General features: G+C 53.4%; 12 protein-coding genes across 12 annotated transcripts; 5 read left to right on the plus strand and 7 right to left on the minus strand.

The window, feature by feature from the left end:
* Positions 1-14: 14 nt before the first annotated feature.
* Positions 15-2,617, minus strand: OGAPODRAFT_16326 (uncharacterized protein). The gene has a single exon (XM_018354351.1). It carries the CDS (start codon positions 1,424-1,426, stop codon positions 107-109), a length of 1,320 nt encoding a protein of 439 aa, XP_018211732.1. The 5' UTR covers positions 1,427-2,617; the 3' UTR covers positions 15-106.
* OGAPODRAFT_36698 (uncharacterized protein) lies at positions 1,712-3,157 on the minus strand (the record flags this gene model as incomplete). The annotated part of the gene is made up of 2 exons (XM_018355328.1): positions 1,712-2,527; positions 2,933-3,157. Coding segments are annotated over 2 exons (1,041 nt in total), but the record flags the coding sequence as incomplete, so codon positions are not given.
* Positions 3,158-3,662: 505 nt separating this feature from the next.
* Positions 3,663-5,337, plus strand: OGAPODRAFT_16327 (uncharacterized protein). Its single transcript, XM_018354352.1, has one exon. The coding sequence runs from the start codon at positions 3,692-3,694 to the stop codon at positions 5,243-5,245; it is 1,554 nt and encodes a 517-aa protein (XP_018211734.1). The 5' UTR covers positions 3,663-3,691; the 3' UTR covers positions 5,246-5,337.
* A 391-nt stretch (positions 5,338-5,728) lies between these two features.
* OGAPODRAFT_8067 (uncharacterized protein) lies at positions 5,729-6,817 on the plus strand (the record flags this gene model as incomplete). Its single annotated transcript, XM_018356463.1, has 1 exon — positions 5,729-6,817. One exon carries the CDS (start codon positions 5,729-5,731, stop codon positions 6,815-6,817), a length of 1,089 nt encoding a protein of 362 aa, XP_018211735.1.
* Positions 6,818-7,705: 888 nt separating this feature from the next.
* Positions 7,706-8,699, minus strand: OGAPODRAFT_82340 (uncharacterized protein; the record flags this gene model as incomplete). Its single annotated transcript, XM_018356610.1, has 1 exon — positions 7,706-8,699. The coding sequence occupies one exon, from the start codon at positions 8,697-8,699 to the stop codon at positions 7,722-7,724; it is 978 nt and encodes a 325-aa protein (XP_018211736.1). The 3' UTR covers positions 7,706-7,721.
* Positions 8,700-8,736: 37 nt separating this feature from the next.
* On the plus strand, positions 8,737-9,417 carry OGAPODRAFT_82341 (uncharacterized protein; the record flags this gene model as incomplete). Its single annotated transcript, XM_018356611.1, has 2 exons — positions 8,737-9,325; positions 9,371-9,417. 2 exons carry the CDS (start codon positions 8,737-8,739, stop codon positions 9,415-9,417), a joined length of 636 nt encoding a protein of 211 aa, XP_018211737.1.
* On the minus strand, positions 8,751-9,661 carry OGAPODRAFT_99832 (uncharacterized protein). The gene has a single exon (XM_018358103.1). It carries the CDS (start codon positions 9,646-9,648, stop codon positions 9,427-9,429), a length of 222 nt encoding a protein of 73 aa, XP_018211738.1. The 5' UTR covers positions 9,649-9,661; the 3' UTR covers positions 8,751-9,426.
* Positions 9,662-9,803: 142 nt separating this feature from the next.
* On the plus strand, positions 9,804-10,404 carry OGAPODRAFT_99834 (uncharacterized protein; the record flags this gene model as incomplete). The annotated part of the gene is made up of 1 exon (XM_018358104.1): positions 9,804-10,404. One exon carries the CDS (start codon positions 9,804-9,806, stop codon positions 10,401-10,403), a length of 600 nt encoding a protein of 199 aa, XP_018211739.1.
* Positions 10,405-10,562: 158 nt separating this feature from the next.
* OGAPODRAFT_76299 (uncharacterized protein) lies at positions 10,563-11,767 on the minus strand (the record flags this gene model as incomplete). The annotated part of the gene is made up of 4 exons (XM_018356156.1): positions 10,563-10,654; positions 10,685-10,761; positions 10,814-11,722; positions 11,757-11,767. 4 exons carry the CDS (start codon positions 11,765-11,767, stop codon positions 10,602-10,604), a joined length of 1,050 nt encoding a protein of 349 aa, XP_018211740.1. The 3' UTR covers positions 10,563-10,601.
* A 1,716-nt stretch (positions 11,768-13,483) lies between these two features.
* Positions 13,484-14,540, minus strand: OGAPODRAFT_87610 (uncharacterized protein; the record flags this gene model as incomplete). Its single annotated transcript, XM_018356869.1, has 1 exon — positions 13,484-14,540. A coding segment is annotated over exon 1 (858 nt), but the record flags the coding sequence as incomplete, so codon positions are not given.
* A 289-nt stretch (positions 14,541-14,829) lies between these two features.
* Positions 14,830-15,864, plus strand: OGAPODRAFT_16328 (uncharacterized protein). Its single transcript, XM_018354353.1, has one exon. It carries the CDS (start codon positions 14,849-14,851, stop codon positions 15,443-15,445), a length of 597 nt encoding a protein of 198 aa, XP_018211742.1. The 5' UTR covers positions 14,830-14,848; the 3' UTR covers positions 15,446-15,864.
* OGAPODRAFT_93767 (uncharacterized protein) lies at positions 14,830-15,864 on the minus strand. The gene has a single exon (XM_018357404.1). It carries the CDS (start codon positions 15,807-15,809, stop codon positions 15,438-15,440), a length of 372 nt encoding a protein of 123 aa, XP_018211743.1. The 5' UTR covers positions 15,810-15,864; the 3' UTR covers positions 14,830-15,437.
* Positions 15,865-15,869: the final 5 nt, after the last annotated feature.

Raw genomic sequence — 15,869 nt, forward strand, 5'->3', positions numbered from 1 at the left:
ACTTTTTTTTTTAGCTTTATTTCTTATTTTTGCCTATCTAGGACGTGCACGTATTTTTTGGCAGCTGGCCATCCAACCAGATACAAGTGAAATGTAATGGTCCAAATTACTGCTCGCTTGGAGTCTCGCGGTTGGACTCAAGATCATTGAAGTCATGCAGCTCAAACTCGTCTGTCGGCGGTGGCGGGATCGCGTCGTAGTGGTTTTGGTCGTAGATGGTGTAGCCAACGAGTCGCAAGTACAGCTCCAAAAGGCCCAGGAACCACAGCTCTACCAGACACGCGGCGCTGGCAAGTATCAGCACATACGACGAGTGGTCAGCGCCCATGTCCACCACGAGCTTCAGCTGCTCCTCGTTGGCGCCCATAAAGGTTATTCCCGCCAACACCAGCGAAAATGGAGGCAGATACTGAAAAGAGATGATTTTGCCGGACGGGTGGCACCGCCGGTCCTGGAGCAGGAACGTGATCTCCCAGATGCGCGCAAACCCGCCCAGCATCAGGACCCAGCCAAAGAAAGCGTGCACTTTGGTGGAGATTTGCATATGCTGGGCGTGCTGCGACATGGCGTACGCGGTGAACATGAGAGTGAGCGCAGGCATCGGGTTGCGGCGATTATTGCGGGACAGCCAGATTCCGAGCATTCCGCACGCCCAGAAGATGATGCCCATGCTGGTGTGCTGGTAGTCTCCGTGGGACCAGGGCTCCCAGGGCCTGTGTTCCGTGAACGTGTTGATGATTCCCCAGACGGTGATCATGAGGGAGTCGTAGAACTCCTGCGAGTGTTTCTGGCCGTCGCCGTGGCGCAGCCACGGCACCACGAGCACCATGCTGAGCAGGAACCCGTAGCCGATGAAGGCGGTGCCCATGATCCCGTGCGCGTTGCACTGCCCCGTGTGCAGGCCATAGCAGAACCCGAGCGCAGACACGACGGCCATGCCGCTTTTCAGGAACCCGCACAGCACCAGCAGCACAGAAAACACTTTGTAGACGACGTTGGCGATTTTGGGGCCGACAAAGCCGATTTTGTCCGCCAGGAGCGGCGAGCCCGTGGCCACGCTGCCCAAGAGAAGCGTGACACAGTAGAAGAAGGCCAGAAACCACGCTGTTCCGCGGCTTGTCACGTTCTCCTCGCCGCTGGGGTCCGGAAACCGCAGGATCAGGGCCTCAACCGCGGCGTACACGGCACACAACGCCTGGATCGAGACGCCTGTGGCGAGACGGCCCGCGAGCACAAAAACAGCGCCAACCGACGGAACAACAACGAGCAACAATACCGATATTAGCCAGTGGAAAATTAACGTCTTGTTCACGTTCTGCGCCACAGCAGCCAGATACGACGTGTCTTCGTCGGCGCCTTCCTCGAAGCCGGCATGGGCGCGGCAAAAAAGCGTGGCTAGCACGGCCAGCAAGAGCGCACTTGTCATTGTCTGGAGATTATTTTTGATCGCAATAAAACATTTCGTCGCGAGTCACCGTCGGCGACGCGTCGCTCAGCCCTTGCCCAGCTTGAACCCAAATACACGTTTCTTCCTCTCCTGTTTGTCAGGCTTCTCCTTCTCTGGCGCCACATCTCCATTCGCCTCGCTTTCGGGCGCCACCTCCGGCACAGACACCCTGTGGTACGCGCTGGTGTCGAGCTCCTCGTTTTCGGAGGTAGCCAGGCCGTTGTACAGCAGACTGTCGATAAATTCGTCCTCATTTTCCACCTCGCGGTAGAACAGCAGATACGCCGTTGCAAGGCCCGGCCCGTCGCCAAAGAAACGGTACACAAAGTTCTCGTCCACGCATTCGACCGTCTCGTCGTCGAAAAGAAGCCAGCCAAAGCGGTCCGTCTTCACGATCGCCACGTAGTGTCCGTGCGACGGGCCCCCGCCGATGTGCACCACGACAGCATACAGCTCGTACATCTTGTCGGCGTATGCGGAGCCCTCTGTCGTGTTGAAGATGCGCAGCGTTTTGGTGTACTCGACGCGGTAGAAGAGCTTGACGTTTCTGCCCAGCTCCTCGGCGTACTTGAACCGTTTGAGGTGCAATGCCAGGATCTTGGGCAGCTTCTTGAGCTTTATGGTCTTGGCTGCCTCCTGTAGCGAGTGGCACGACTCGCAGTAGAACTTGTTGGACTCTGTGAGCATCTCGCTCTGCGAGAACATTTTTAGGCAGTGCGTTATGGAAGTGTTTGGTTGCAGGTCGATCGAAAGGTCGAGGAAGAGCTCGTCGCGAGTGGAAACCGTCTCGCACGACAGACATTTCGTCTCGCTCGTTAGCAGGCCCTCGAAAAGACGATGGATATCTGTTTCCGCTCCGGTCGCGTTGCAGTAATTGTCTAGAGCCTCGATCACGTTGTTGAGGAGGAAATTCAGGAATTCGTGGGCATCCTGGTGCATGGAGCTGCGGAACATCTCGTTCTCTTTCTTCACCACCTCGACGAGCTGCTGCGCAGACACAATCCCCACTTTCGACACATTTTCGGTGATACACTCGAAAACGTCCTTCAAGGCGGTGAATATCGTTTCCGACATGCCGTACTGGTCTGCGTACGAGTGGTCCAGATTTATGATCGGCCCGCGGACCAGCGCCTGTCGCTTGCGCTGCTCGCTGGTGGCTGCCTGATTTTCTGTGACGCCCACGAGGGTGATATTTCTCTGCTGGTTCAAGGAATAGTGGATGTCGAGATTGGCGTACTCGGGGTATTTTGCCACAAGCAGATTCTGTAGCTCTGGGTTGTTGAGGTCGGTTTTGGGGTCTCTGTCGGTGTTTCCCGCGGTGGACGGAGCAGACTGGGGCGGGCCGGGCTTGAACAAACTGCGCACCTTGGAGTTTTGCGGAGTTGTCGATCCACTAGATCCCGGCGTCGAGGCGGCGGCCGAGCCGTTTGTGGACGGCGTGGGGGCGAGCGAGGAAAGAAACGCGTGCGGTTTGTGGCCGTGGACTCGTAGTTTCCGCTTGCGTGGGTGTGCTGCATCGCGTTCCGGGAAGGCCAAAATTTGGTGGCGGAACGAGGTGGTGTAATATAGCGTCTGCAAGATCGACGCAATGTAGCAGGTGTACCCAAAGTTCTCCATGCCAAACACCTTGTCCGAGCCGTCGCCGTAGGGCATGTTGGGCTGAGCAGGATCCACAACAGCATACTCGAGCGCGGGATCGAGCGGGTCTTCGGGCGCCGGCGCGCTCTCCACATGGGTGTAGTCGGCCTTCAAGGATTCCGAGTCGTTCTCGCTCGGCGGCGGCGCCGTGTCCCGCTTGGACTTGTCTGCCTTCCACTTCCTGAACATGGTGAAAATGGAAAGAAAATTCGAGGTGTGGGGTGTTGTATAAGCGTGGGGCATATCTGTTGGTAGGGTGGGTGGGGGGGGCACACCGATAAAAATAAACAAACACGACAGATTGCCTCAGACACAGACCAGAGGAGCTGTGGATGGCTCAACTCTTCTGCCCCCCGCCAAAGTTTGCACGGCTTTGTCTTACATGGAAACTCTATTTAATAACGCGGATACCCAGCCCTCAGCTCATCACGTGAACCAGGATTTGATCTGGCTGTCATCGAATCTCCATCGACATGTGATGGACCTCCAGGGGACCTGCAGTCGGCTTTTCATCTGCTTCTGATCCCGGACTGGTCGTCTGCCTATATAAGGCCCAAAAAATCGCTCCTCTTTTTACCCTTTTTTCTTAGCGGTAACTATTTCGCGATGAGCAATGAGCAGACAAACAGCCCCGATGTCTGCCACAAAAACACCTCCACGCACACATCTCCGTTACCCATGCAGCCCCCCTCATACCCGCACTCCAGCCCTGGCTACACGGCCAGCAGCTCCAAGGAAAGCCTGCAAAACTCGTTTGTCAGTGCGCAGCAGACGCTGGCGTCGTGCTCAGGCTCGGGGCCCTTACCGCCGTCTGCCGAGCTCGACAGCCACACGCAAAGTCACGATATGTTTGCCTCACTGTCTGTGTCGAGCGAGCCAGAGGCGCCGCAGAAAACAGTACCCAAAACGCCAGCCAAACCGGTGAGAAGCCCTTCAAACCCTGAATCGCCTCTGGGTCTGAGAAAAGAGGACTCGGAAACATTCTCAGAAAGGTCAATACCCAGCCATCTAAGCTTTACCCCCAAAGCCGAGATATTTACGCAGAACCACATCATGTCACCCATAATGCATCTTTCCAATGCCACAGACTCGCATGATTTTTTGCAGCACACGCTGGGGCCCTGCTCGGTCTCGCTGGTGTCGACCGACAAAGTGCTGGAACTGTACGGGCGCAACGCAAAGAAGATACGAGACCCCGAAGTTCAGTTTTCGTATGCCCAAATTCTGGTGCGCAACGGGCTCACAATGAAGCCCGACGATGCCGCGGAAACGAAAAAGCGAAAAGAGTATCTACTGGAAGCCCACGATCTGTTGAAGCGAAGCTCGCGCGGTGGGTGCGTTGACGCACAGTACTTTCTGGGCGACTCTTATGCAGTGGGAATGTTTGGCAAGTCCGACGATTCAAAAGCCCTCAGCTACTTCGAAGCAGCCGGAAAGGCCCGACATGCAGAGGGGGCGTATAGAACTGCGGTGTGCTACCGTAAAGGTTGGGGCTGCTCCCCAGATTCCCGGAAAGTTGTCAAGTTTCTCGAGATCGCCGCATTGAACAATCACCCGGTCGCCATGATGGAGTACGGAATCTACTGTTTCAAAGGCCTGATGGGGCTTCCTGATGACATAATCACAAAGAGACAGGGAATCAGCTGGTTGAAGCGAGCTACCGAGGTAGCTTCCGAGCTGTCCTGTGGCGCGCCGTATGAGCTGGGTATGATCTTTCTCAATGGATTCAGAGACATTGTGATCCAAGACACCAAGTATGCCATCAAGCTGTTTTTCCATGCGGCGTCCCTAGGACACGCAAAGTCAGCCTCGTTGCTTGGCAAGTTGTACGAGGTGGGCAAGCTTGTGGAGCCGAACGCCGACTTATCGATACACTTTTATAACATGGCAGCGAGCAGTGGGGATGTGGACGGCATGATGGGATTATGTTCGTGGTATTTTGTCGGTAGCGACAATTTGAAGCAGGACTACGATGAGGCATTTGCATGGGCTCTACGTGCAGCTGGGTGTGGAATGGTGAAGGCGATGCTTTTGTTGCAGCGATTTTATGAGCTGGGAATTGGATGCGAGAAAGACTTGGCAAAAGCTAGCTGCTGGGCAGACCTTGCGAAACGCAGCGCTAACATGAACAGTGAACGCAAAAGAAGGACATTCGACTGAAGTGCTTGGAATTCTCAAGTCGCCAGACAATTGAGGATCATGTACTCGTGGCATACTCTTTGTGTGTGAAGATTGCCGCTGCGGCTGCATTGCCTTGCATAACCAGATGTAGCATGGATGTTGCGAATAAAAATCAGTTTGCATAGCAGTGGGATCAGTGTGGTAGGAGCGCATACGAAGATAAGCCGCCGTCTTGCGGCGGCTGCACCAGAGAACGATGTATCGCATCCAATGTGTGCATGTAGGAATAAATTACAGTTCTGAACGCGCATAGATTGGCTTTTTTTTCGTGCATTTCCCGTACCCTATTTATAAGCGATCATTTCTTCCCTCTTTATCGAACTTCCTTGTTGAATACTTACTCTTTAGTTGCCTCCTGATAGGCATCCATGCATCACTGCATTTTCCCGTCATTACACTTTACGCTCCTGACCTTTAAATTGCATTCTGAAAGTGCGCTTTCGTAGACGTGGGACAATGCTAATGTCTGATGAAAAACAGATTCCCACTTGGCAATCACCATATGATCAGCATAACTTTTCAGTGCACCATTATCAGCAGCAGCAAGAGCCAAACTTCCTAGACCAGGCTGGCTACTTCGTCCCATATGCTAATGGCTTCCCGCAACAGACGCAATATTCATCATACTCTTCAATTGCCCCCTTTCAAATAGGTCATTTTCAGCAGTTCAATGCAAACCCGCTAGCACAGGCACAGGCCCACTACTCGTACCAATCCCCTAACTATCCAAGACAACAATTTACACCCGACTCGTCCTTCAGCGACAAGCCAAGCAGCGCTGCCGATCTAATCTTCGACATCAAGAAGGATGAGACAGAAGCTCCGCATGCACAGCCCCATCAATACCAACAGCCCGCCATCATGGGGTTCGGGTGGCCGGCTCCGCAGTTCCAGTTGGAAGACCGCTCCAGTTCCTTGTTGAAACGCTCTAAATCGCTTTCATTCGAAGACACGCAAACTACTTTCAAAGCGCGGGACCAAAGACGTTCTCTACCCAAAAATGTGTTGCTGGACTCTGAGGAGTCCGCACTGTCGCAGGTTGAACAGTTGCAAAAAGACTCCTCATTGTGGGAGCTGCTGAACTCGGTTCCGAAAAAGGGGAGCTCGTACAAGTGCAGCCACTGCACCGAGCAGTTCAACACCGTGGAGAGCTTTATCCTTCATTTGGAAAAGTACAAGCTTGTGAGATCCAACAAGTGTCCTGTGAAAGACTGTCCGTACAGAATTATAGGGCTTCCTAGGAAACCTGAGCTTAGACGTCATTGTTTGTCGCAACACTCAGAGACACTGGAGAATTTGCTACGACTTAAGTTCCAAGAGGGCATCGAACCTGACGTCCGGACTCTGTCGAAGCCCAAAAACAACGAGAGTGAGGTCGATCCGAAGAAAAAGAAGCCGAATGTGTGTCCGAGAGAAGGATGCGGTAAGAAGTTCAGAAGGAAAGATTCTCTACAAAGGCATGAGCGACTAGTGCATGAAAACCAAAACAGCAGGTTTAATCAACGTCTTCGTATGCAGAAGACGATTCTAGGAGATGACCTAGATGGCTGAGTCTCTAATATTTAATGTTCACTCCGACTTCCGTGAATTTTTATTCGTTCGTCAAGAGCGGTCAATATGGGTCCTATACATTGCTAAACCTTGTCAAATTTTCAATCAGTTTCAACAATTTATTAAATGATGCATTGTTTATGCAACATAGGTGCATGTGCATATCGAAATAATTGAATACACGGGGGTCTTGTCGATGAACAAGGCAGTTCATTATTGGTGGAAGGCACGACTGTATCAAAGACCAGACAAAGGAACCGATGGTACATTCAGGCTATTGGGGGAGGGGGCAGATACAAGCAGATCAATAGGAAAACACTGCCAAAATCGGATGTCAAACATGCGTCCGATTGTTATGTTTTGGAGCGGCTACTATTACGGGCTAGAGAGCGAAGACCGAGATTTGGGTGCTATGTATTGCACGTACATGATGGCATTCTCGTGTACGTGATCGGTCGATGTGTCAAATTTGGCGGCTGTGCGGCAAGAGCAGTTGTGAGGGAAAGGGGCGGGAACTCTATTGGCCAACTACCAGCATTGCTCGCACGGCAGCTACCGTCAGGTGCCATGGCCCCTTTTAAACTGAAGGCTCCTCCTATTCAGGCCCGCAGTTTGTTTCGAGTGCATATCGTGTTTAATGCACTGCCTACCACAAAAGGATCATCAGCAAGGATGCACTTCGGCAACTGCAAAGGAATAGCGCGCCTGCACGTATTTTGCGTTTACTGCCTAGAAAAGCCGCTCGAAGTTGTTTTCTCTTGTTCGTGATTATTCGATAGTCAGAAAACGCGAAAAGATATCCCCTTGTGATTGGATTCGACGGTGAATACGTAGTACCGAAAAACTTTATTTTCCCACATCTACGAGTACATGTATCGAGTGCGTCAGGTCACATGACAGTGTATTAAACAGGGTTATTAAACAAGTAGGACACAGACTCTCCATTGTGAAGACGTCTGATGGCCTCGGCCAATGTCGGGCTTATGTCAATGATTTCCAGCTTCCCGGATGCTTCTGCCACGTTGGACAGCGGCATTGAGTTCGTGCAAACGATCTTCGCCAGCGACCCTTGGTTGATTCTCGCAAGGGCCTGACCACTAAAGATGCCGTGTGTCACTATGGCAATCACAGATCTGGCCCCCCTTTCGAGTAGCAGATCTGACGCCTTACACAATGTACCGCATGTATCAGCCATGTCGTCGACCAGCACACACACTTTGCCCTTTACGTCTCCCACCAGCACCATGCGGCTCACCTCGTTGGCCTTAGCCCGCTCCTTGTGAATTAATGCAAACGGCGTGTCCAACTTGTCAGCCAATGACGCAACTCTCTTTGCCCCACCGGCATCGGGCGACACCATTATTAAGTCTGATGTCCCGAGCTTCAGTTTGACGTACTTAAGCACCTCGGGTTCCGCATATAGATTGTCCACAGGGATGTTGAAAAAACCTTGGATCTGCGACGCATGCAAGTCCATCGTAATAACATGATGACAGCCAGCAGTCACCAGCAGGTTTGCAACAAGCTTCGCCGAAATGGCCACTCTGCTTTTGTCTTTCCTGTCTTGTCTCGCGTAGGGAAAATTCGGAACCACTGCAGTGATTCTCCGTGCAGATGCCGCCTTACAGGCGTGGATCATGAAGAGAAGTTCCATCAAATGATCGTTCAGTTTCTCCGGTCCTCCACATCCGGTCTGGATGATGTACACGTCTTCATCCCGGATACTTTCCTTTACCAGCACCGCGCTTTCCTGGTTCGCAAAATCGATCACGTGGATGTCTGCTATTTGCAAGTTCAGGTAGCCTGCTATTTGCTCTGCGAACTGTGGATGCGAGTTGCCCGCGATAATCTTGATCGAGTTTGGGGGCTTTTGAAGCGACATTTATTAAATTTATTTTAATTAAATAATTTCCCACTTTATGGCATCCAAACAGGCATACAAGCGGTTGACAAAAGAATATAAGCAGATCCGGGAAAATCCGCCCCCATACATTCTGTGCAGACCAAGCGAGGAGAACATCCTGGAATGGCACTACGTGATAACAGGGCCTCCGGGCACTCCCTACGAAAATGGGCAGTATCATGGCTTAGTGATTTTCCCTCCGGACTATCCCTTCCGCCCGCCAGCAATCAAAATGCTGACGCCGTCCGGCAGGTTTCAAGTGAACACCCGGATCTGTCTCAGCATGAGCGATTTCCACGAGGATACGTGGAACCCGTCGTGGTCGGTGGCTACAATAGTAACCGGGCTGCTGTCGTTCATGACCAGCGAGGAGCAGACTACAGGAAGCGTGGTGACGTCGGAGCGAACTAGGCGACAATTGGCATTAAAATCGAGAGAATACAATCTGGGCGACCCGCGTTTTGTTGAGATCTTTGCAGACCTGGCCCAAGAAAATCGTACATACAAGGAGCCGGAGCCTGCAACGACGGAGCAGGAAAAACCGGCAGTTCTGGACCCAGAGGACCAGATCAGGGCGAGACAGATCAAAGCCCACAGCGAACAAAGCGGTCACGGGGAAAACGGATGGGGCATATATGTGCTGTTGGCAGTGGTACTTGGTGTGGTGATCAAGATGGCCGGAGGTACATCAAGATGATTTGGGAGACTAGCTGTCGACGTATTCGGCCAGGTCCTCCTCGTCAAAGATGATCTTGACCATGAGCGAACAGGACGGACACACAGCGATGTCCTCCCCATCGAGCATGTCGTCGAGACCGATCTGAAAACGGTCACCGCAGGGACAGGGGTATGTGAAGATCCTCTGCGTAGGGTCGAACACGAAGTCCTCTATTTCGATCTGGTCGTAGACTGTAATAGTTTCGGACATGATTATGTAAAGCAGAAAAATATTTCAAACTAGGCGGTGTAGGGGGAAAAAAATTTAGAGACACCTGGCCACGTGACGTCGTACCGGGCTGGCTTGTTAGCTGGTGTTCGATACTTAAAAATTCTCATCCATTTTTTTATTTTTCAATTATCAACATGGGTATTTCCAGGGATTCTCGTCACAAGAGAGCTGCTACCGGTGCTAAAAGAGCCCAGTTCAGAAAGAAGAGAAAGTTTGAGTTGGGAAGACAAGGTGCTAACACCAAGATCGGTACCAAGAGAATCCACGCCGTCAGAACCAGAGGTGGAAATGTCAAGTACAGAGCTTTGAGAATCGAGACTGGTAACTTCTCGTGGGCCTCTGAGGGAATTTCTAGAAAGACCAGAGTTTCCGGTGTGGTGTACCACCCATCCAATAACGAATTGGTGAGAACCAACACATTGACCAAGTCTGCCATCGTCCAAATCGACGCTACTCCTTTCAAGCAATATTTCGAGCAACATTACGGTGTTACCCTTGGAAAGAAGACCAAGGCTGCTGAGGAAGAAGTCAAGAAGAGCAACAAGTTGCAGAGAAAGCTTGCTGCCCGTGCTGGTGACGCCAAGATCGAGCCTGCTGTTTCTTCGCAGTTCGGATCTGGTAAGCTGTACGCTTGCATTTCGTCCAGACCAGGCCAATCTGGAAGATGTGACGGTTACATTTTGGAGGGTGAGGAGTTGGCCTTCTACCTCAGAAGATTGACTGCTAAGAAATAAGCGATCAGTATGATAAATAATTGAATTTAGTCAAAGAAAATCAATTAGTAGGGCAAAAAGTCAAACTGCATCTTGGCAATGGCTGGCGAGGATTCAAGCCTTCTCAATACTCGAGGCTTCCGGATGTCCTTTCACCCTTTGTCCATTTTTACTATGCTTCTCAATTAGCTTTTATTACTATAAAACACGATCTAAAGGTTAGCATCCCTCAGTAAAGGCAATATGTTTCCTCCTCAAACGTCGGTACAGGTCTGTGAGTTTATCATCAGCGAGATACTTACAATGCTCAGGCGAAGAGAATACTCTATTTTCTATCTCTTTATTTTTCACCTTGAATTTTTCATCGTTTTTTTTCCATCTGTGATTTTCCAATATGTGCTGCCAATGTTAAACACGGGCAGATAGCTTACTCCTTCAGCTTGGCCTTCTTCTCGCCCCTCAGCTTTGCCTTTCTCTCGCGGTTCAGCTTCGCCGTGTTGCCGGCCTCGGTATCCAAGAAAAAGTCCCACATCCGGAACGACGAGGCGTAGTTGCCGATGAAGTGGTGATGGTGCTCGTCATGGTGGTCTGCCCCAGCCCAGATCGGCAAAAAGTGGTGCAGCGACCACGGGAACTCGTATCCAGAGTGGGCGTCCACAGCCTGGTACAGTCGGAGCGTGATCCAGATACAGATCGTGAACAAGTGGAGGTTTCTTGTAAAGTAGCACCACACGATCGGGATGCCCACGGTGCCAAACCCAAGCAGCATCACCTCGATCGGGTGGGCATACTCTGCGGCAAGACCGAACGGAGCAGCGTACCGGTGGTGCTGCTTGTGAATGTACTTGTAGAACGAGCCGTAGTGCAGTCCTCTGTGGAACCAATAATGCCAAGCGTCCTCGAGCAGGAAGAAAATGGACACCTGCAAGAACATGGTCTTGAGCGAAGGGAATGGCACCTCGTAGCTGATTCCGATCTTTTCACACACGGGATGGAAAAACCAGATAGGAAACGCCTCCACCATGAAATGCGAAATTAGAACAGACTTGAGACACTCCCATTGCTCTTTGTTGGAAGGCAGCTTGGCGTCCTGGATCTTGTACTTTCTGAAGTACGGGATGCGATCTATTATGAACCAGGGCAGCGAGCGGCCAAAATACATCAGCTCGTGCAAACAGAAAAACAGTAGTCCGGTGGCAAAGATGTCGTTTCCCAGATATGTGTAATACGCGGCCCAGAGCTGCTCCAGAGAGTTCAGGCCCTGGACTTTGCGGACTTCCTGGTACGTTTGAAAAAACGTCTCTTTAGCGGCAATGTGAACGGCAGTGTCGGCAAAGACCCTGGCTGGTTAGCTTGATGTCATTTACTACTTACTTGGAACTCATCAGGCGTGTTTAACTTTTTGAGATACACAAATGCTAAAATATATATGCAGGTCGTGCGCTTCGGTTTTTCAAAAATACGATATAAACGAGCCAGTGCAGGGGTGCGCGCTAGCAACTCATGCTGCTATACGACACTCCTTGCGTTGCCGTCTTTCACCCCCAGCACCCGCTCCTTGCGCGCTGGCAGCACGTTCTCCTTATCGTCGTTCCAGGAGCGTTTCAACGGCGTCTTTTCGCCGCCAATGGCCTCCTCAAGTTGCACCAGCTTGGCAGCCAGATCGTCGTGCACAGCAGCCACCGCACTGCTCAGCTGGCCGCACCGCGTAATCGCCTCAAAGATCTTTGTCTCCTGCATCTTCGACTGGCCATCCAGAACCTCACAGCCCACAACGCCCTCCTCCAGTTCCGCATTCAGGTCCCGTAAAGCACCGTTACACTGCGTCCGTAGTTCGTGCAGCCCGCGCACGCGCAAATCAACTGTCGAGCCAAATCTCGTTTCCAGCTCGCGCACACACGCTTCTAAACGTCCCAGGTTCTCGCATAGCTTGCGCGAGACTTCGTCGACCTGCTCCAGCCGCTCGTCGTCCCATGCAGTAAACTCGTCTCGGAACCGCGCCAATGTCTTCTCCCACTCGGTGACGTGCCAGCCGTCCAGCCGCTGCTGCACTGTATCGCGCTGAGCAGCAACACAAGTCTCCGCGTCGGCCAACTTCGTGTCCACTTCTGCCAAAACGTCCGGCCGATTGCGGCGCGCCTGCTCCATTGCCTCAAACACGCCAGTCACGTGCTCTGCCACGCTGTCCAGCGATGCCCTGTGTCTGCCGGCCTGCTGCTCGACAGTTTGCCTCACCAGCCTCACCAGCTCCTCGTTTTCCTGATCCAGTACCGTCCGATGCTGCGCCAACGCGTTCTCCACATACTTTTTCAGCTCCGCTTGCATACTCATAACCTGACCGTCTCTCTCGCGCAACTCCTCCTTGAGAGATGCTACCAGCTCCCGGTCCGCACCCAGCCGCTCCAGAAACAGTTGGAATGCCGCCGTGACGTCGCGCGCAACGGCTCCCAGTCGCTCGTGCACACCGCCGTCCAGAACACCCAACCGCGCCTCAAAATCATCACGTGACTCCACGCACCGTGCTCGCAGCTGCGCCACCGACGACGAGCTCACCCGCGACATGTCTGCTGCCACGGCAGCCAGATCACCTCTTATGGCGTCCCACAATGCTCCCAGCTCGTCCGAGGTCGCAGCAGCAGCGTCCGCAAGCGACCCGTCCAGCTGCTGCGCAAAGGCGGTCACGTGCCCCCGTGTATGCTTCCAGCGGTGCTGGTTGGAGTCCAGCCAGTTCACGAGACCGCCGCGATGGCTCTGGAGCGTGCGCAGCTCATCCTCGAACGCAGCTGCGTCGACACTGGTCTTTGTGTAAGCTCTGAGCAGGCTTTGCAGCTGCTTTGTCTCTGCTACCGCCTGGACTAATCGATCCTCGACAAGCTGTTTCGCGGCATGCTCCTGCTCCAGCTGCTTCTCCAGCGCATCTATGCGCTCGCGGGCGCGCTCGAACCGGTCCTGCTGGCCGCCCACGCGCGCCTCGAGCTCCTCCACGCGGATCCGGCGACTCTCGCTTTCGCGGCACAGCTGCTCGTAGCTGGCCTCGTCCAGGTACACGCCGTTCTGCGTGCGCGCGGCGTTCAGGTCTCTGGTGAGCCGCTCGATCTCGTCCATGTACTCACTGATGAGCGTTTTCTTGTTGACGACCTCGTTGACTTGCGGCTTGTTGCGGATGCTTTTTGCCGTGTGTGCGTACTCCAGCGTGCTCAGCGTCTCCTCGAGCGACGTTTTCGCCGGCGACAGCGTCGCGATGATGCTCGTGCAGGTGCGTCCGCCTAGTGAGTCCTGTAACAGCCGCGTCAGCTTCGACTCGCGGTACGGGATGTGCGGCGAGTTGGCCACGAGCGCGTTGATCACACGCCCTAGCGTCAGCAGCGACTGGTTGATCATGCCGGCCTCCTTGGCGCGCTGGTTGGTCGCGCCGGACCGCGAGATGTTCTCGGACCCACCCAGATCCACCAGGTTCAGCTTGCCCACCTTGACAAACTCCTCGCCGCCCATCTTGTACGAGTCCTGCGTGCGCATGTGCACCGTGATGGAAAACACCGTGTGCGACCGCGACGAGAGGTCGTTGCACCGCGTGCTCGCCACTTTGCGCCGCTCAGACCCCTGCGCTGCCAGCCGCAGCCCTTCCGCCGCCGTCCGGATGTACATCTCGTGGATCCCCTGCACCAGAACTCCCTTTTTGCCCACGTCGTCGAATATCTTGAGCGGGCGCGACTCGTCGCCCAGCAGGTCCCGGATATTCTCGTTGTAGAGCTCTATAAACGACACCTTCACGGAGTAGTCCGGAACGCTCTTGAGGCGCTCGAATAGCTTGTGCACAGAGCGCGGGATGATCCCCGCGTCTGTGGACAGCCTGTTGTGGTGCACGCCCAGATCGCCCACCATCGTGTGCGTCTTGCCCGTGCCGGTCTGCCCGTACGCAAACACAGTGCAATTGTAGCCCGCCAAGATCTGCGCGAGCATCGGCTCCGCCACCGTCTCGAAAATCGATTCCTGGTCGCTCTCTGCGCCAAATACGCGGTCAAACGCGTACGTGCGCTGGTGCGTGCCCGAACACACAGCAATCTGCTCTCGCGACGGCACAGACACCACAACCCCCGCGTTCTCGGCCACCTCGCGCTCGTTGCGTGCCCGGCACCGTACATAAACCTTGATGTTAGAAAGCATAACAATAATAATAGGTAAAAAAATATACATTTCCTCTACCTCGCTCCTGGCACTACTAAACACACCTATTGTGCCGGGAGACCTGGAGAGTCTCTGTGCACCCCGCTGCTTGTAGCATTAGTGTGTTTGTGCTTGGTACCGCGCGCTGGCCGCAGTCTTGCTGTCGATCTGGCTGCCAGATCTGGCTACCAGGTGTGGCTTCAATTTCTCTAAAATAATTTATTTCTCCTATTATGCACCGCTTGCTAGCTAGCACGGTTGCCGGCCTCGCAGGCCTCGCAGCAGCTTTTTCACGACAGGAAATGCTCCTCGCCATCAACGACGACATGCAGTACAACGTGGCGCAGTGGGAACGCTTTGTGATCGATAACGAAGACGACGAGCTCGTGCAGATGTTTGTTGCGTACGAGGACAAAAACGTGCTGAAAGCGGACCAGCTCAGCTCCGCGTACGCAGCATACTCGTACGTGTTCACCAAAGTGCCCTTCGCGAGCCGTCTTTCCATGGAGGCCGCCTTCATCCACACCAACACCAACTCCAACTGCAAAGTCCAGGACCCGAGCGCTTACGTAAGCATCATCACGAAGGACCACTCGACCCAGGAGCTCGTGTACACGGACAGCGTGGCGCCGGACGTAACGTTTCTGACCTTTGCGGCGACCGGCAGCGGCTTCGACGCCAAGTCTGTTGCGTCGGACGTCTGGAAGGCCTACAGCACGTACTATACGGGTTATTCAGATTTTAGCGGATTCTATGCAGCCATGAGCAACAGCTTCACTGTTGCGTCGTCGACTGCGGTGTCGTCGGCCGCAGATAGCGGCACCACAGGCGCAGCGGCCCGCGTTACGGCTATGAAACCTCCTTTTGCGCTGGGGCTCATTTTTCTGGCGCTCATATAGCAAGCGTTGTTTCGCTTCCTTTGGCCATTAAGCCTATATTGATGCCCAGCAGCGCCAGTATCACCAGCGAGAGGTAGGTGTCTGTGAGGCCGGAGCTAGTGACTTCTGTTTTCTGGGCCCTGTAGCTATAGATCGAGCGCAGGTAGTTGAAGAGGGCGAGCACGAGGGTGAAGAGGCTGAGACAGGCAAAGATGAGGCCCATGGCGCGGCCGAACGAGTCGTCTGTGCGGAAACACACCGCCATCGCGGACAAAGACAGCACGGAGCAAAACTTGATCCAGCTGAGCGTCGTGCGCTCGGCCATGAGAATGTCGCGGATTTCGGACGTGCGGTTCTTGACATGTAACGACAGCAGGTTGGTCATAGGTGGATAGATGTAAATTTTTTGTCAGGGCTGTGCTACAATTTATTTCAAATTACAAAT

The sequence above is a fragment of the Ogataea polymorpha genome (genome assembly GCF_001664045.1).
Source record: "Ogataea polymorpha strain NCYC 495 leu1.1 chromosome Unknown OGAPOscaffold_3, whole genome shotgun sequence".
Classification (NCBI taxonomy): Eukaryota; Fungi; Ascomycota; class Pichiomycetes; order Pichiales; family Pichiaceae; genus Ogataea; species Ogataea polymorpha.